This window comes from Channa argus, chromosome 19, assembly GCF_033026475.1.
Source record: "Channa argus isolate prfri chromosome 19, Channa argus male v1.0, whole genome shotgun sequence".
Classification (NCBI taxonomy): Eukaryota; Metazoa; Chordata; class Actinopteri; order Anabantiformes; family Channidae; genus Channa; species Channa argus.
The window spans coordinates 4,695,001-4,715,617 of record NC_090215.1 but is presented as its reverse complement, the minus strand read 5'-3'; the positions used below and the strand labels follow the sequence as shown (position 1 = coordinate 4,715,617).

At 37.4% G+C, this 20,617-nt stretch overlaps 1 protein-coding gene across 10 annotated transcripts in view; it reads left to right on the top strand.

Annotated features, from left to right (window-relative positions):
* Positions 1-20,617, top strand: part of LOC137104649 (microtubule-associated protein 4) — an 87,379-nt gene that overhangs the window by 18,575 nt on the left and 48,187 nt on the right. For 8 of the 10 annotated variants that reach the window (XM_067486140.1, XM_067486147.1, XM_067486144.1 and 5 more), the window contains exons 2-3: positions 5,442-5,630; positions 8,545-8,601. In XM_067486140.1, the coding sequence (XP_067342241.1) occupies positions 5,442-5,630; positions 8,545-8,601 (246 nt within the window). The remainder of the gene's footprint in view (positions 1-5,441; positions 5,631-8,544; positions 8,602-20,617) is intronic. The other 2 variants (XM_067486142.1, XM_067486139.1) reach the window with 1 other exon arrangement.

Sequence of the window (20,617 nt, the reverse complement as noted above, 5' to 3'; positions counted from 1 at the left end):
ATTACTCAGCCACAAGACTATTCTTACCCATTTGTAGAAGAAAATAAAATTCTGTGAATGTGAATATTTAAAAGCAAGTTCCCATAATTGGATCTAATGCAGCTTTAAAGGTTTAACAGATTAATTTGTATTATCATACAATGAGGAAAACACATTTAAAATTATAAATTCATGACATAAGAGGTTATCATTCATGCCTCCAAATTCATAACATACTTTTTTCAACCAGCAACAGTAAACTTAACAACTGGAAAATACAGTAGATAATGCATCACTGCATCACTCTTGATTTTTGAACCAATTTAAACAAATCTGTATCATCTTTAAACACATGAATTTAGTAGTTTATTTTCATGCTGAGCACAAAAAAGGCTCAATTTTGTTTAATTCCTGTTCTATAATATAGTTTCTATAATATAGTTTAGTTTTGATGATAAAATTACCCAAGTGCTGTAGTTCAGACGTCTTTTCTCAGTGCACCAATACCAACAACTGCTTTACCTGAATAAACCCCCTCTATCTGTGCACTGTGCATTCTGTGCTTGCCCCCAAAACACACCGACAAAGTTAAGGGTCAGGAAATTGTTGTAGTGCTCCATACATTGTTATACTAAACATTAGGTTCAGTCTGTCCTGCTGACATAATCAGATCCTCTATGGCAAAGATGTGTTAGTCCCCATGATTGTTTTTATTTCAGTGTAGTCATTTTCAGATAATAAATCCATATGTACATACAACAGATCAGTACTCAGATATCTCATCTGTCCTAGACCTATTTTGTCTGGGGCACAGCAGGCTTACAATACAGTGAGAGAGTGACTGACCGGGTTGCTTGATAGCCTCATGTCAGTTTTGAATAGGTAGCCAGCTGGCAGCTTGGTTTTGGAGCATGAATAGCGGCGAACAGATTTGTCAGAATCTCCCAATTAAAGGTTTGAACACGCAATATAGTCTCTTTAAGATTAAAACTTTAAGTGCTCTGGACTGAGAGTTGAGGCAGCCTTGATGTCCGTCCTGTCAGCTTTTGGCAGCTAGAGTCTAAATGTGTCAGTACCTTGTTAATTTAATGACTGGCCACCTGTATTTTAATAACTAAAATAATTAAATTATTTATTTATTTTTATCAGAAAACAAGACAAGAAGATAGTACTTAATTTTTCTAGTAGTTGCATGACCCTCAGCAACAAGCTACTCCAATACACTATTTTATTTGGTTTATATGATATACAGCAAAAGCAGAATAGATTTGTGATTTGTCTACATTCAGGGTATAAACACAGCCCTGAGTCAAATTAATATAAAGGACATTTTCAGAAATTTTAATGTAAAAACATTACATTGTGGTTACGCTGATATTTTTATCCCACATTTCTTGTATTTTCATGCCTCATGTCAGGTCGTGTGAGTTCTCTCTGCTGAATTATTATGGAAATGTGTGTTTTTGTTGGTACTTTATTGTTTACATACAATAGTGGTGTGTCAAACCAGATTAAAAAGAGGCTTAACCTTCACCTTTGCTTTTTTGGCAGCCAGAGGAGAGGACACACACACACACAAACACACACATACAAATGCACATGACTAATCCTCATATACACTAGCACATTTCTTAACAGACAAAACAATAGAAATGTCCTTTTCCATGGATTTCCTTCCTTTGTTGAATCCAGATAATTTCCGATTGGACACACCAAAACTGAAAACAGGAGCTCAGCTCAAAGTAAAGCATCTGGCTACAGTAATTTAAAATATCCATGAGTTTAGGACTCTAGGAGGAGACTAATGAAAAGGTTCTGCTCCTGTGGTCTTGCAGGGAACCGCTCTAGAAACAGAAGCTGGAGGAACTGAAAATGAACAAACCAAATTAGCTTTCAGCATTTCTCAGCTATTCAGATGTTTGTGATTGGTCTTAATCAAATCACATGGTGCATTGGGTGGCATGATCACCAGCTGGCACTGATGACATACTGAAAACACATAGACACAGATGATGTGGGGTTAATTATGGAAACTGGGGCAGTGTTTCTGAGCAGTATGGCTTTGTGGTTGCTGCAGTAGGCAGCAGTCTTCCTGTGACACACCCTGGTCTCATTGCTGGGGGCTTATTTGGTGTTGCTAATACACTGACAGTCAGTTCAATTCAATTCAGTTCAACTTTATTTATATAGCCCCAATTCACAACATGCTCATCTCAAGGCACTTTACAGAATAAAGACAAGACTATACAGATATGTAGGGGAAACCCTACAAATCTCCCTTGAGCAAGCCTTAGGCAACAGTGGAGAGGAAAAACTCCCTTTAATAGAAATAACTTCCAGCAGAACCAGGTTCAGGGTGGACGGCCGTCTGCCTTGACCAGTTGGGTTAAGTGGAAAGTGGAGAGTGGTGGCATATTAATGCACGGAGAGGAGAGGAGCTCATTGCACTTTAGGGGGTCCACCAGCAGTCTAAGCCTATAGCAGCATAACTAAGAGCTAGTTCACAGTGACTACGCAGCTTTAACTGTAAGCTTTATCAAAAAGGACTGTTAGACTGATGTTTAAAGTAGAAAGGATATCTGCTTTCCGAATCTGGATTGGGAGCCTGTTCTACAGGAGAGGAGCTTGATAGCTACAGGCTCTGCCTCCCATTCTACTTTTGGAAACTCTGGGAACCATAAGTAGGTCTTCATTCTGGAAAGTGGCAGTTCCAAAAGAATGAATTGGCCATATCAGACGATATGGTACTAGGAGGAGTCAGGTGTGTAATAAGTGTGTTTGTTTATAATTAATTAGAAAGCTATTGCTACGTACATCTTGTAGATATGGATCTGTTTTACTGATTCTCGGAGGACTCATGTACTTATTACATAACTGGATGACTGAATGTCCATGTGTCTGAGCTGACTTATTGTCCCATTGGTTTAGTGACTTTGTATTGGAAATTGAATGACTAAAATGATTAGTAAAATCATCCTATAAAGGCTACACAGAGGTCCTCCACTCTTTGTGCACCTGAAATTGGTTAATGCCAAAACATTACATACATTGTTTATTTTAAAGTCACTGCCATTAGAGGATAACTTTGATCGTTTTCTAAAATAATCATATTGTTCACAATACCCAAACAGGTGAACATGTTATCTTTACTACTCCTCTTTAGTTAATTGTCAGTCTGCACTTTGGATTTGCTTGTTCGTCTGTGCCATAGACCTCCATTGTTCAAAACAATTAAAATCCCATCAGCCAAATAGTTAAGTAGATTATAGGTTTCTTCATTCTTCCACATTTGTTTGACAAATTGTTAAATCAAAGTTATGGTTTAATGTACATCCTAATTTGTGTGTCTTGATGTTTGTAGTTAGTGGGGACAGTTACATGGCCATGCTTGCTGAGATAAATGTCTGTGTTGTTTCACAGTTCAGTTTAATATTTAATGATGGCTTAATTATTTATTGACTTTGACATAGAGCAAAACAAGCTTTTCTTCTTTGTCACTATCCTTAGGATCTGTGGAGAAGGAGATGGAATCCTACAGTTTACCTCGCAGCTATATACGCAATTCACGAAAAAATATAAAACAACAATTAGACGACAGCCTGCAATGATTATAGGTTACATGTTAAAAAACTGTAAAATAAAGTCAAATAGCAAAACAGCTCACAACTGGATTATGTTATATTAACTACCCCTAGTGTAGAACACTTGCACTGTATGCTGCAAATGTGGTTTACATCTGCAGTTTGTGAGGTCTGGTGCTGGTTTTAGCCTGATTAACAGTTGGTCTTCCTGTTCATCTCTTGAGGTCAGAGCTTTGAGCAGGCCAGGCAACTCCTTCCACACCCAACTGAGAAAATTATGGATTTGGCTTGAAGCACTTTGTGTACTCTTCAAACTGCTGACCCAAAGAAGAAAGAGTTCGACTTTGGTTATTGTTGTGTTAATGCTTTCAGTTTCCCCTACGGTATAGTTTTGCACATTGACTTATTTTTGCCATTGTTTTAGGCGAATGCTTAGGTGGTAAATATAATACCATACAGTGGCTAAGAAAAATCATCTCCCTTTGAAATCTTATTCCCTTTTCTCTTATCAACATTAAATCACCCTTAACATCAGCAATATCACTATAGGTAATCACTAGTACATGTGGCTCTGTTACCTGTTCTGTTACCTGTTAGTGAAGACATAATCCAGCAGATGGGGATGTAGAGTTGTTTTGAGATTTAGACTGTCTAGTTGTGGTTGCAGTTCCAAAAGAATTAATTGTTCTCTGTGTGAATATATAGCAATGGTTGGCGGAGCAGCCAGGTAGAAAGAATACTGTCGTAATTCAGGAGTGTGTTTTGTAGCATATGTGTTCTCTTGTATCGCCTTTGATCAAAACCTTAAACTAAGATAGTAAAATGGGGATGAGACAGATAAACACCGAGTGTCTGAGCAGCAGAGAGGCTTGCTGCTGGCACCAAAGATAATCTGGCATTATAGTTGGGAGATGACACAACATTACTTTGCAAATTGCAGCCATTGGTCCACTGAACTCCCATATGAGCTGCTTGGATATGTGTCTTTGAGTCTGTGTTTAGGTACAGACTGTCTCTCTGTGTTGCACCACATGTTTCTGTAATGCAGCTGAATCCCAACTGAAACTGTGCCCCTCTGTGGTAGAAAGTGGTATTTTATTGTTCTTTCTATAGTGGTTTCCAAGCTGTACTGTCATCTGTGTGAATATCCTCAAGAAGGGTCAGAGATTGGTCTGAGGCCTCGCAGCTTGTAGACAGTCATTGTCACGTATTTTTCTGTCAGTCCTCCTAATAATTTTGTCTCCAGTTACATAAGTGTTGTGTGTTATGTCCACAGTAAAGTGGCGTTTGCATGCAGGCAGCCATACTCTTGGAAGTTTATTTGCACAGTAATTATGTAGAGGTGTTAAATAGCTTTGGAAAAGTATAGATATTTTTCAATGTGTTATTAGGCCTAAATTAAAGGAAAATGGGATCAAAGTTTGCTAAAAGAGCTCTAACATACAGGGAATGCATTCAGCCTTTATTAGGACCTTTTTCACAATGAAAAATAAACCCTCATTTGTAACATAGATGCCACAATTTCACACTTTAAATGAACAAGTCAATGCTTCAGTCAGTCTGTAGCAGATGAGTAATGAATGTTGTAGTTCTGTTTTCCTGATAGATACAAATAACAATATGATGAATAATTTACATCCATTAACTGACATAAAAACACATGTAAGCATCTTGCTCTGCGGAAATCTCTTGATAATCAGTGGCCCCACCCCATTCATTTTTTTAAAAGTACAGAGATGTTTGGTGTATATAGAACAACTGCAGTTATAACAGCTATGAGAAGTCACATTTAAAGTAATTTACTTTTTGTTTCATTTACACCTTGGATAGTTTGGTTCTCTGTTCCCTTCTTTATTCCTGTATCTCTGTGTTTGGTTGCAGTCATGGCTGAGTTAGACTTAAGCCTGAGTGATGCACTGACAGACAGCGCACCCCAGCCAGGCACAGAGGACCTGGTGCAGCGGGACTTTGTTGCAGAGCTTGAGGCAGAACCCTTCGAGGACCAGGTTGGCGAGATGGTGGGAAAGACAGAGTACATCCCCCTGCTGGACAACGATGACACCCGGGCAGGTGAGACTGACGTGATAGCCTGACTGACGTGATGTAGATATTATTTATCATGAAAAGGTAGTTTGAGGCAGTGAAGACCCTGGACAGTGCTGACCATGCTGGATGGTGCCAGTATAATACTGAGATGGTGCTGTTCATTGAGGGTGTAACATTAAAAAAAAATAATAAAAAATCCCAGAAACAAGGACAGAAGGAAGAACAGTTTAAGAGTCTTTACCAGTCATGTTCTTCTTCTATCTTCTTTGTGGACTGCGCTGTGGATAAGAGATATGATAATGTGGAAAGCTGGAGCTGGTGAGATGTGCACATTTGTTCTATCAGAGTAGTATCACTGGACACAGCTTGGAGGTTTGCAGGCAGGCATATAGGTGAGCTAGTCAAAGATCCGGATTACTGGATCGGGACAATGGCTTCATAAGGCAGAGTTGGCTGATAATGTGTCACTATGAATGGCATTATATAAATTGTAATTTTAACTAGATTTAATGTAAATTATCAAAGCTGAACTGAAATACAGTTCTAGCCACTTGAATTTGTTGCTTTTAGCCAAAAGCCGCTCAGTCAAATGTGAGGTGCCACCATTAGATGGTGCTTTGCTACAATTCTCTAACACCAGAGTCATGTACCGTTATTAGGCCTTGGTTTATATTCTTTAGAGTTACAGTATGTGCTTGTTAGTTTCTTGCCAATTTACTTGGTTATGCCATGTTTTATTAGATAATAAACACAGATTTTCAAATTTCACTCCCATCACTTTGCGTTTACAGTAGTATGCATGGACTACTTAATTGTGTTTCCAATTGTTCCAGGTCTAACTTAACCTAGTTAAAGTTTAAAACTTCACATAAAGCCCTCCCCAATATAATACCACAGGCAGTCTGTGTTTAGATATTTTTTTCTCTATTATGTACTTTTGTCGTGGTATGTTTGACCTCTGTATTTGAGTTCATCTACAGTGTCTTAACAGAATGAAAATATATGTGTTATGTAACATGAACTGCAGCTGCTCCTAAATGACTGGTAGTATCAGACACTGCTGGACACTGACTGCCATTTTGGATCTGCTGGGGTGTCACTCAGCCACAGGGAAGATAGTAGCCTGAAGATAAGCAGAATAACAGTCACTGTTTTGAATGTCTGAGCCAACAAGTAAAATTTAGGAACTAAACAGTAAGTTGTGTCCCTACTGTGAACTCCTCAAGTGAAGATGCTCAAGGTTTTAGTCTCACAGTATACATGTATGTACATGTATAATTCTAATCAACCGTGTAAACATTACGATGTACAGATGAATGTGTCCTTGAGCTGCCTAGCTGAAAAATTGGAAGATCCCAGGCTTCACATTCCATTATGTTATGAGTTGTTATACACGTCATGATGAACATGAACTAAGCAGTACAGCAGCATTCTTTGATGCAAAACATTTGAAATAGTATCAAAGCTGTTGCATGTGCAGCTGCACTGCATTGCACATGCAATGTTTTATTTTTTATTAAGAAAATATGCAACAACTCCAATATTTGGATTCAATTATCACCAAATCGATGCATAATAACATCTTTTTACAAAAGCTCAAAAGAGCTACTGCTGTCTATAATATTTTTGTGTATATTGTTGTTTTCACTGTTGTTTCCAGTCAGTGTTTATGTTTTTTTTTGTAATATGAGCATCAGCTGTTGCTTCAAATTGGCTGCAGTAAGCAGCACTGTAACATCTTTTGCTGAACTGCTTTATTGTTAGTGTACATAGGATACATGGGAAGGTTAACACATAAACAGAGATGTGCATGTATCAAATAAAAAGCTGAGCCAATGATCAGATGAATGGAAGTGACAGCTAGCCAGGGATGACTCAGCTCTCGGGCCTGTTGTGGTTACCCAGACGCTTTGGTCAGACAGTCAGACTGTGTGTGGGCACTCTTCAGTGACAGCCGGCTGCAGGACGGCCCGTGGGTGGTGTTGCCAGTGATCAACTGTGGCACACTGTGTGTGCATTTGGACATGCTGACACACTGAATGCCAAACAGCAGGGTGAGGCAGTCTGTAAATGAATGTCTTCTGTCAGCAGGACAGCTAGATAGAGGAGGAACACATTTATTTTTGTTTGGGTTTGGTTTAGTTTTTTCAGAGCTGCTGTGTTTGTGCGCATGTATTGTTCCACTGATGATGCCTGATGTGTGTTTCATGACTGTCCTCTGATATTTCTGCCCTTTGTGGTCCATACCTGCTGTGTGTGTATCCATAATTGTGGTCTGCAACGTTTGCATTACTTAGGTTAAATGCTAGGCTATGATTTTGTGTGTGTGTGTGTGTGTGTGTGTGTACACATATATGCACTGTACTGATCGATCTTGATCTTAGTTGTACAGCTTGGTAACTATATGTATTCTGTTTTGCTACTGTGTGTATGTGTGAAAGTGAGTCGTGTAACATCTTTGTGTAGAATTAACTCCGGCTGTTTGGGTTGTACAAAGTACAATAAAGTGTCATCAAAGAAAGTGAAGAAGAACTGTGTTTGCAAGCCAACATGGATGTAACCGATGCAGGATTCGAAACTGTAGCTCTTTGCCTTTTGTGTGAATGGTGAGTTTATGGGTCATCAAAAAAAGCAGTCAGTAAGTTTATCAAAGTCAGTGTTGTGTGTGTGTGCTGCCAAGAACACTCACAGACACACACCAGACAGCACATCTATCTCAGACTATCACATCTTCAAGAGCACATGACCAACATGTATTGAGATGCCATTAATGAAGCCTGTAAAATTTGGGTCAGTGGTTTTGATTTAAATGTACTTTTGGTTTGTCATATATTTATGTATAAATTAACACAATGCTGTTAACATTTCCAAGCCATTAGCACTCAGATAGATAGTAATGTATTTGCTTGTTTTTGTGTGTATATGTAATTGTGTGCAGTCACAGGTACTGCGTTGGAGAATGGAGAGCAGGAAGCTCACGGGGTGCAAAAACCTGGTAAGACATCTAACGCATTTCCCTCTGCTGTCGGTCAGTCTGCTCAGGCCTTCTGGTCATTCTAATCCTCTAGTCATGGCCGTTAAATTGTTTTATTTTAGCTTTATTTATTTTCTTCTCATTCTTCATCTCAGTATGTGTGTGAGTGACCAAATGAATGTTTTTTAATTTTTGTGCCTTACCATCAAAATGGTCCATCCTGTATGGGATTAACTGACAGACAATCACAAAAACAGTTTCCAATGGATCACCCAATAATAATACAAATATAAATATACATAGTAGATTTTAGAAGTGGGTGGGGTTGTGTGGGTGTGTGTTTTGCTGTGTATGTGTTTTACTGTTCTATTACAGTAATACCGGTTCAGAGCAGGAAATGAGCAGCTCTCATTGCTTCCCAGCATCCTGTCTCGGTCCTCTTATGTTCAAAGTCATCGCTTTCAGTACTCTCAGTCAAGGGGATTCTAAAAAATCATATACTGTATATCGTGTCAGTATACTGATTTGAAACCCTTCAATAAATTGTCAGAGCTTCTTTTTTCTTTGACCTAAAACTAATCAAAGTCAAATGGACAAGAACAAGAAAATAAACACATTTCCTACTGTAGCTTTTACAAGTGTGTTCCCCTATTAATTGATCCTGGCTGATTAGCTAGCAATTGTTGTTTGGTAGATTTGAATGCATTGTGTTTGATACCAGCGTAGCTGGCTTAGGTTAACATCTACATCTTAGCAGTGTTAATAGAACTGGGCAATTACATTTCTTATCAAAAGTAGATTCTCTGCTTGGCAATCTTGATCGACAAAAATGTTGGACCAGATGAGTTTGGATGCTAGCGTAGGCTTGCAGAGTCTGTCTTTCTGTTAAGTAACAGTCCCTAGTAAAAGAATAAAACCAAAGTAAGAGTTAATTTAATATGATAATTAAAATGATAATTTGAATCAAATACTATACTATACTAATACTTGTTTGCTTTTCGACAGTTCACAGTAAAAGAGAAATTACTTAAAGAATAAATACTTAGTTGTGAGTTGGCTGTGAAGTTGATAAATTAGTTAATTTGCAAAATATATTAATGAAAATGAAAATCAGCTTTTCATAAATAAAATAACATAATCAATTGAGAATTTTGTACTCTGCAGTTTCTTTGTTGATTGTGATGCAGACTTGTCTTCCCTGGTATCTGTTTATGCTAAAGTAGACTTAGAGAAACGTAATCTGTTTCTGGTGTGTTTAGATGTGTGTGTGTGTGTGTGTATTTTAGAATTCGTCTCATCAGATTTTTCCTTTTGATTTGTACATCTCTCTGCCTCCATCATAAAGACCTCTCATCAGGGCTTTTACGAAATTTTTATTTTCCAGAAAAACTATATATATATATACATAATTTGTATATACAGACACACCACAACATATCTTTTCCAGTCACTCCACAGGGATGACTGATGCCTTGTTTACAGAGTCATGGGTCATTTGACACTAGCATGTAACACAAGGCAATAGGCTATTAGATGTACCAACAAGCAAACACGGCATGTAGTGCTCATGGGACTTGTAGTTTCACAGTGTCACATTGCAGTTATTTCATATGCCTTTTAAGGCTCCAATTAAAAAACACATATACAAAATTCAACCCTAAACACTAAAGTGTCTTCTGAAATCCACGTGTGGCATGTGTTAATACTAAGCTCTGCCTATAATACAAGCCAGTACTTACTAACAGGACTAAGGCTCAAGAAAAGCACATAAAATGAGATTTTTTTCAGGTTTTGCCGGCAACATTCCATATATGCATTGATATAATGGCATTGACAAGAAGCAGGTGCCTCCTGAGATGTGGTGAACTTAGGCTCCCAGCTCCTATTTTTCTCTGAAGCAGGCTGAGGGCAAGGAGAACACAAGCAGAACCTGAACCTACCGGGTAAAATGCTGTTATGGCTCATTAAGATCCTGCAGTGAAAACCCACCTAATGATTTAGTCTGAACATTCTAGTTAAGAAGTTTTAGAGAATTGTCATTGCTTATGTAATGCTCTTCATTGACTGCATTACCAAAACTGTGCATTCAAGTGCATATGCTGTGAAAGTATCACTACAGTCATTGCCTGCTAGAAAATAGCACCATCATGAAGTGTTATGTCAGTATTGCCAAAAACTTAACAACAGCCTGTAGCTGAATGGTTGAGAAAATTAAGCTTGTAAAGTTTAAGATCACTGATATTAAGGAAAAATATACTGACTGAGTAAATGGCTCAACCCCACAAAAGGCATCATAATGTCATTACATTGTGCTGATGTGATGACTGTCTCAGCCCTGTTTGGCAGGTTACCAACCTTTGTCCATCATTCTCTGTGTCTTTATGTGTGTGTTCCATTGAGATGACTAGAAGGCTTGGTTGTGATGCTGCTGACAGTTGGAGAAGTGATCTGCATGCAAATTAGACGTCTGTGTTGGCATGGTCACTGCTTTGCTTTCTGGCTGTTTGCATGGCATGGGTGGCTTATGTTACTATGGTTACAGAGCTCTGGGTACAGTGACTGCAAACAGTATTTAAACCCATTCATTTTTTTGCACACTTACTGTACATCGTAAAAAGAATCCAGTTGTTGCCCATAGTTCTGCAACTCTAATGACAATGAGGGAAATACAGATTTAGATTTTAAGTTTGTAGTTAATTCATTGTCAAACTCAAATCCCTCATTGTAAAATGTATCCACATTTTTGGTTCAGTACTTTGTAGAGACCCTTTGACAGCAATTGCATTAGGAAGTCTACAGTATGGAGGTTATAGTCTGGGCTTTGTTTAAGGCCACCTAGGAACAGTCAGAGACCTGAAGACTCTAGTGTTAGCTGTGTGCCACAGGTCATTATTATCCTGAATGGTTAAATATCTTATTTTCAAGTTACATCTACTATGGAGCATGTGCTCTTTAAGGAAGTATTATCAGGTGATAAGCTTTTCTTGATGTTTACCACACATAGTGCTTAAAGACCTTATGATAGTGGTGTGGAATTCATAAGCTATCAGCAGTATTTCATTAGTATTATAATTATCAGATAAAAATATATGATTCTCAAAGCACTGAAATGATGTTATAATAAGCTCCATCATTACCACCTGCAACATTAAAGTGATGACACTACTTTTGCTAATTTTTTTCAATTTAGGTAGCTCTTGTAGTTTTACTTAAGTAACATTTAAAATGTTATTTATTTAGCAGAATATTTACATACAGTTGTAATGCTGCTTTATAATATGTACTGTATATGAACTGTATAACCACAGTTCAAAAAAAGTTGCAAATTTCATCAACCCATATTTTATTCAATAAAACATAAACTACATATCAGATGTTGAAACTCAGGAGTTTTACCATTTCATGGAAAATATTAACTCATTTTAATTTGATGGCAGCAACACATCTCAAAGAAGTTGGAAGAGGGGCAACAAAAGGCTGGAAAAGTAATTCCTGCAAAAAAGCAAACAACAAAAGCATTTGACAAATAATTAGGTTAAGTGGCAGCAGGTCAGTCACATGACTGAGTTCAAAAGGAGCATTTCAGAGAGGCAGAGCCTCTCAAATTTAGATATGTGCAGAGGTTCACCAATCTATGAGAATCAGGACGAGTGTCTGTGCACAAGGGACAAAGCCAAAGGTCGAAACTGGATGTGATCTTCGAGCCCTCAGGCTGCACTGCATTAAAAACTGTGAACACAGTTCACTGTGCAATCCACAAATATTAAGTTTAAGCTGTTACATGCAAAGAAGAAGATCAAGATACACTGTTGTGTTCTTTTCTGTTGACTCAAGTGGAGAGAGACAATCCAGGTTCTTATCAGTGGACAGTTCAAAAGCCTTCATCTCTGATGGTATGGGGGACATAGTGCCTATGTTGTGGGCAGTTTATACATCTAGAAAGGCTCCATCAATGCTGTAAAGTACATAGAGGTTTTAGAGCAACATATGCTCCCATCCAGACAATGTCTCTTTCAGGGAAGATTTTCACTTGAAGATTTCAGCAAGACAATGCTAAACCACATACTGCATCCATCACAACAGCATGACTTTGAGGACCTTTCGCCAACAGGAAACATTTGGAACATTATAGCACATAACATCTGGCAACAAAGGCCCAGGACTGTTGAACAGCTAGAATCCTGCATCAGACAAGAATGCGTCAACATTCCTCTCGTAAAACTCCAGCAACTGGTCTCCTCACTTCTCAGACATTTACAGATGGTTGTTCAAAGCAGAGGGGATTCTACACAATGGTAAACATCACCCTCTTCCAACTTTGTTGAGATTTGTTGCTGCCGTCAAATTTAAAATAAGCTAATATTTCCATGAAATAAACATAAAACAAATATAAGATATGTTGTTTATGTTCTATTGTGAATATAATATGTGTTGATGAGATTTGCAAATCATTGCATTTTGTTTTTATTTACATTTGAAACATCGTCCCAACTATTTTTGAATTGGGGCTGCAAATGATGTCAGGTGGTACCAACTTCTATAATCCTGGGAACAGTCAACACTTTAGAAATGTTTTTTACTGTTGCCCCAATTTACAATATGCCAGAGCAAATAGGCAGGTTGGACCAATCAAGTTCTCGCTTTGTCATTATGGGTCACTGAATATTCTATTTAATGTGACTTGTATCCATTTAAAATGACAAAAATGGGAAAGGTTATGGTGTTTTCATATGCACTAAAGACACTGTAAATGTTTCAATTGAAAACTGTTGAATGGATTCTCTGTTTAAGTTTAGGATAAGCTCTCTGATTTCACACACTGCATCAGCAAATAACAGTAGTGAACAGTGTGAAGTGTGATATAATTAGTTTTTGTGGACCTACATTCAGTCGACAGAGCATCTGGCCTTGTCTAGGTGCATTGGATCCATTCATCATTGTTATTCCGTCAGACCCCAGGGAGAGGACACAGGCGGTATAAGTAGTAACTGGGTCAGAGAATTGAGAGTGTAAGCTGAATCCTGACAGAGCAAAGGCAGATGTGTGTGTGTGTGTGTGTGTGTGTGTGTGTGTGTGTGTTGAGATGCTGCACGACACTTCAGCATGGCACGTGAAGAAAAGTGTACGGTGGAGTGTTTGCCCAAATATTTGACCGATATAAGATCAATATCATTAAATGTGACAAACAACTTTAAATAAATCAGGCATTTCTCATGTTGGTCAAGTATTTGACATTCTTTAGACGAGTTGCAGTTGATGAGCTTTACTAACTTGCTTTCTTCTTTTGTCCCTTTATCCCTCTTCTCATCCTACTTTTATTCATCTTTAATTTTTTTTTTTTTTCTCTTGATGCTACGTTTCTTCCCACAATATTTATTATTCTCCTCTCTCTGGATGAACGCTCTTTTTTTTTTTTTTAACTTTTTGTTCTCTTCCTTGTGGTCCCACCACTTTTTTACTCTACTTTGGTCTTCTCTCTCTGATTTCTCCTCCTTTCTCGATCCCCATGCTTCAGAGGACTAGAACTCGTCTCCATCACTGTCAATCAGCTGTGCTTCTGCTTCTGTGCACTCTTTCCTCTCCCTGTGCAACTTATACACCTACTCACTCACACTCAAACACATTAACTTCCTAATCCATTGGTGCTTTGACCTAGTATGATGGAAAAATTCTGCGGTGCTGGGAAAGAAACCACATCGGACATTCACTCTCACATGCTCAAACACTCAGACAAACCATGCTGTCCTGTGTTTAGCACACACGGTTCCTACAAATAATGTGCTAACACACTGATTCATTCTGCTGAGCAAACTGGGTGACACATGCACACAGTCACATCTGAAATTTAGTTTCTATGTTTTGTTTTGGTCTGTAGAATGACAACATTTCCTTTATCTCCAATTAAATGTTTTCGTCTCGTTTGTTTGTCCAGGATCACTTATTTCCAAATTAGACATTTCTGTACAATATTAAAGGATGAGGTGTTACTGACACCAAATACCATACATTGACTACAACCAACCAGAAATTACAACTTTTCATCATAAAGTCTGTGAATCTAGAGCTTGATTTTAGCTTATTCATCTGTTTGTTGTCCAAACACCACTCTGCTCAGCTGAGGTACCTCATGCCTCTTCCCTTTAAGACATTTATAGGCTTTGAAAAAACATCCCCCATCAGTTTGGATTCGGGAAAAGGAATTTTATTTGAAAGAGTTATCTGTACACATGCATAACCTCTTTTCAGATTTCAGTGGGGTTCTATGGCGCAGATGATTTTGCTAAAATCAGGTGCTGAATTCACAGACCTAATGGTAAAACATGTGCAATTCATTCCTGGTTTTGAAGTCCTTGTGTGATTTGTTGAAATTAACAAAAACATAGACAGCCTATAAACAGTCCAAAGATTCAGGTCAACTATACACTTATAAGACACAACATTAACATCACTTGGTGGTTTTAATATAAAAATGTGTTATTATTTTAAAAACATTGTGAACTAATTGCTGATGTATCATTATGGTTTAACCTCCTGTCACCATATAAAGTGGTTAAAATCAGCTCCACTTTTACCAACATTGACATTTGACCCTTGTTTTTTTGTTTGGTAATTACAATAATTAGTATTGTTTAAAATACGTTGTTTTCATAGTGGACTACGTTTACTTTGGAACTTTAAGTAAAACGTATATAATCTACTTAGTGCTTTTACTTGAGTTAAAGATTTTAAGTGGTTTTGTAGTGGAACATTTTATTAGGGGAATACTTGCACTTTTTATTTGAGTACTGAGTTTGTGTACTTCTACCCCCTCCGCACACAGAGTATAACATTGTACTGCATATGGGTCTGTGTAGCTGCAGGCTGCTTGTCCTCCATTGCATTAAGATCATCAGTGTTAATGTTGTGGCTGATCGGTGAATATTTCTAAGTCTACTGTGGCATAAATCAAAAGTAAGAGAATGCACAGCTGTAGCCATTCCCTTCCTGTCTCTGTCACTTCTGAGGCAGAAGTTCATATGTTCATGTCTTATAAAAACACACTCTCTTTTGTGGACACACACACTTCGAGGCACAGACACCATCTAGCAGCCAGCCCTTGTCCTCCTGTCTGAAACCTTTCAAAATGAGTTGCCAGTGCTGCGAGCCTGATCTCTCAACACCCAGAAACTAGCACACACAAACATACATGCAGTAATATCTACCCACCAGAGGACTATTTGTATTGTTGTCATATTTGTTTTCCTGTAATAAGATTCTTTGTTCACCTTTCCCTAAATGTTAGAAGCTGTTTAATCTCTTCACTTGTTTTGCATTTTTCAGTGTTTCTTTGAACCAAATACTGTAGATAGGTAATAACAAAAGCCAGTGAACAATTATTAAAGTGAAGAATCTTAGCGATGTCCCACTAGTCTTTGAGCTGTTTCGTTCGAGTTTACTATTGATCTGTAGTATTTTTATAGAAATTGTCTGAAAGCCTCAATTTGTATTAAAATTTTGTTAACTTCTTTTGCTGGCTTACTTTTCTAAGTTGTCACTAACAGTTTGTTTTGTGTCATGATATATGCAATAAATGCAGTCAATAAATCAATATAATAAAACCTTATAATAAAACATTATAAAGACAGAGGGGCTCTGTTAGCCACTTGATTTTGTGGAATGAGTAAAAAGTTACTGGGCCTCATTCACACAATGTGCACAACACCTAAACCGTGGATTTTAGCATAATGTTTTTTTGCCATTACACAAAGTCTTAAAATGTGAGAGCACACAAAATAAAAACTATTCACAGAGTTTTATGTTTTTTTTTCCCCCTGATACAAAACAAAATAAAACATAAACAATACATTGTTTCTATACCACAAACATTTAACGTTTCAACTTAATCTCACAAACAGGTAGCTGAAAATATTGGCTGTTTGAGGGTCTAAGACTGGTTTTTGGGTTAACGTTTTAGAATTGGATTTAATTATGAGATCAGGTATTTAGCTATTAGTATTCATGTTAGGATAAGGGGCTGGGAAATGCATTTATGCCAATAAGTGCACTCATGAAAATAAATACTGTATACAAAGGCACATGTGTGAGAGACCTTGGTGAACTAACCCTTTAAAAAGTTATGAATGAGAGAGGCCTAATACAGTTTTGCCAGCAAAGCTAATGAGCCATTATAATCTGACAAGTCATCGTCCAAACAGAATAGAAAAGTGTGAAATTGTGTTTATGGGTGTAAATGGACAGAAATATAATTTAAAACCTTATTAGAAATGTTTTCAGCAGTCAGAGTTAAAGGTTAGCTCACATTTTTAAATTATTTGTTAGTCATATTTGTCATTTGCTTAAAAATATTCAATACGGTCCACAAAGAATTAGATTCAGCTTGTTTTACAATGTGTATTTATTTAAAAAAGCATCTGTCTCAGTGTCATTTTTATAGATGTGTCTCTCTTGTCTGCCTGTACTTTGTGCTAATAAACTGATATATATAACACAAGCTCACCTGGCTATGGGTTTCTGTTTCTAACCAACCTGAACTAACTCTTGTCAAATGTCTCACTGCTGTTTTTCCCCTTCTCTTAGCTCATTCTGCTTTCATTTTCTCCTTTCAGCCTCTTATACTTTATTATGTGCAATATTATTCCTGTTTCCAGGAAAAAGTGCTCATTTTTACTGCCAGTAAAAAGGTGGCAGTTGTGTGCATTGCAAAGCAGAGAGATTAGGGAAATTTGCTCCCAGGGAAATTATTTGCTTTTTCGTAAAAAAACACAATACTTTGTTACTCTTGCTTGAGAAGCCAGTTATTCTCTCGCTTCTTTGGCTGTGGTTTAAAAATACACATATTAATGGAAGTAAAGGAGGTTTTACCTTGACTAAAGCTGTTTGCTCACTATTGTATAGCTGCTTCATCTAACCAGACTTAAGACTGGCTACAAACATCAAAAGAGCTTAGGAAGAGAGAAAGGATCAATAAAATGGGATTGTCATGTTGGCAGAAGACTATTGTTTGTTCTTTATAGATAAAGGTAATATGACCACCGTCTAATCATTCTCCACTATGATCAAGGGTCACTTACATTGGTTTTGGTGTCTAAATGATAAAATAAGGACGTCAGGAAAATATTGTTATCAAATCTTTTATACAGATTTGCAGTTCACTCATTGAAAAAACAGTGGAAATTTGAGAGAAACAAAAACTAGTATTGCAAATTAAAACTCCATTTATTAAAGCTAAAGTATTGACAAAGTGTGACAAAATGAAATGAAAACACTTACACCATTTACACAAATGGTGTAAATGTTCATGTAGCATGTACATTTAATGTCATTCAACCTCCACCTAAGAAATAAAAACATCAAACCTGTATAGACCGATGAGTATGTTGAAATAATGACATGCTTGTCCATTAAGAATGAATTATATGAACTGTAGTTTATAAAACAGTTCTTGCTCAACTATGTCCTTGTTGAGTAAAACTGCCAGACGTGTAGATCCAAGATGAGTAGTTGTATTCAGCCCAGCTCAGCCTTTACCATCGACTATACTAGATCTCTAGATCACCCTGACCTATGTAATGCTCTCTGTCAGCGTGTGTGTGTGTGTGTGTGTGGGTGGGTGTGTGTGTAGGGGGCTCTATATGGGACAGTGTGACCGATTTAGACTCGGAGAGTATTTGTGTGGGTAATGTAGGGGATTGAGTATGTTCTCTCTAACTGACTAACTGATCAGTGTCTGCCTTTAATTCTTAGAGAGGCGAACACCTTATTTCTGCGAGACCCATAATAATTTACTGCTGGCTCATGTTCATAGTGATTTAAAATGTTATAATTTATTTTGGAAGATAAACGCTGATATCAGAGTTAAAATATGATTTTATTGCCAGTTTGAATGAAGTGAAACCGACCTTGCTTACTTCACTGAAGTGTTCCTACTGGCACTGCAGATGCAAGCAGAAAAGAAACCCTTAGTGAGTAGTTGTGGGGGATGTTCCTGAAACTGATTCCCTAGAACTGTTTGGTCAGAGGAACAGACTTTTGAGTCCAGAAACTTAGTCTAACATGCACTGTGGGCTAATTACTATGTTGTTTCAAAACATTATTTCAAAACTTCAGACGATATTTGCTTGCTTTAGGAATAAATGCCACAATGTAGACTGTTGTAAACCTTTTAAATGTCATTGAGTATCCTGCATCAAATCTGTTAAAATTATATTCTGGAAAATGTACTATAAAAAATGTGAAACGAATCACTGTTCAAATTTGCCCTCACCTACTTTTCATTATATGGTTCGTCTTTGTATTTGGTTGAAACACTTTAACTCTTAACTTTTAGCACTGCACATCTTTGATTTGATGTCATCCTGTTTTATTTGGAGAAGTGATTTTTTAGAAATGCTGGATAAATCTCTTTAAATATAAATATTCATGATGCAGCTTTAATCCCCGTGCTGGGAGAAAACCTAATTCCTTCCTCACTGATGTCCTTATAGACGGAGCTTTTCCTCACATTTGAAGGTGTGTGTTACAGTCTCAGTGCTTGTGTGTGTGTGTGTGTGTGTGTGTGTTAGGCCAAGAAAATGTCTCCCTCTTTAGCCTCATGTTAAAAATATAGTGTGTGAATGTGAGGCCTCATACTTGCCTTTGAGCTTCAAATGTGACATTTTCCTGATAGGAAACATTAACATGGGCAACTAGTGATTCTTTTCTCTGTGTGTGCACTTGTTAACTTCATCTGTTGATTTGACAGGTATCAACTGCACAATCCTCTCTTGTGGGAGCTAAAAGCTCCTCTTCTGCTCAGTACAATGCAATATAATCCACGACAGTGAGGGTTGCTGGAAAGCATGACAGATGTAATGCAAACACAAGTGAACAAAATACCAAGGTTAGTCAGAAAGTCTTTTGCTGATCAAACATTGAAGCTAGGAAGGTCAAGGAAAATTAAGGTTGGGACTAAAGGGATTTACCTTAGTGTTGTTTTCCTTTTTCCAAACAGACTAGAGCAGGATTGTTTTCGGACTAGGAGAAGAATGTGTGGGATTTTTTAACCAGCTTCAGTCTGTAAAGTGGCTCCAGAAAAGGTTCTTCAACATTTCACATGTTGCATAGTTTATTGGGTTGTAGAGCTTTAAATTGATTAACTACAGATATGGCAAATTCATTGGATTGTTTGACTCTTTAAGCCACTTTAAGTAGCGATCAGCAGACACAACATTGGATATTTATAAATCACTGAATGAATCAATGTGGGCTAATGACTACATTTTCTATGGATTTCTTAAAGAAAGCAACAAGGCTACACAATTAGATGACTTTTGCCTCATGCACATTCCACAGCAACGCTCATATACTTCCCTTCATAATATAGAGAATACAGTATACAGTATAATACAGATGTGGATTTTCTATTGATATGTGTTTTATCATTTAAATGTAGTCCATACACCCCAACAGTTAGAGCAGGGGTTGTAAAAGTAAAATGTTGGCTGGATTAAATAAAAACCAGGCCATGCTTTGATCTAAAACTCTTTATAACACAATTAAATATTGTGTCACTGAGGCTGATGGTTGGATTGTTAAGAAGGCCTTGATGTATTGTCACAGTACTTGAGGAAACCCTTTGTTGGTTGCTGGGCAAGTAAAATAGAGCAGAGTGTCACTTGATGGCATCTACAACCACAGAGGCACTGTTGTCATCTGGTTGGCTTCTTCTCAAACCTCTTCTTATAAAATTAGTTTTTTTTGTAAAGACCATACATTGTGAATGGAAAGAGAATGAGGAATAAGACCCTAAAATGCAAGAATACAGTTGGTAGAGCTCTACAAGGACATATAGATTGGACTGAGATTAAAAATAATAAAAAAATAAATAATATGCATTCTGACACCTGCAAAATATGTAGAGAACAGTACATAATTAATACCCTGTTGTGGTTTAATTAATAGTACATTCTGGGTGTTTGTCCTAATGAGAGAGTAGCAGTCTGTCCTGTTGGTGAACTGTCACTGTTTGCCTGTGGTCCTGCAGCAGCCCTGACCCAGC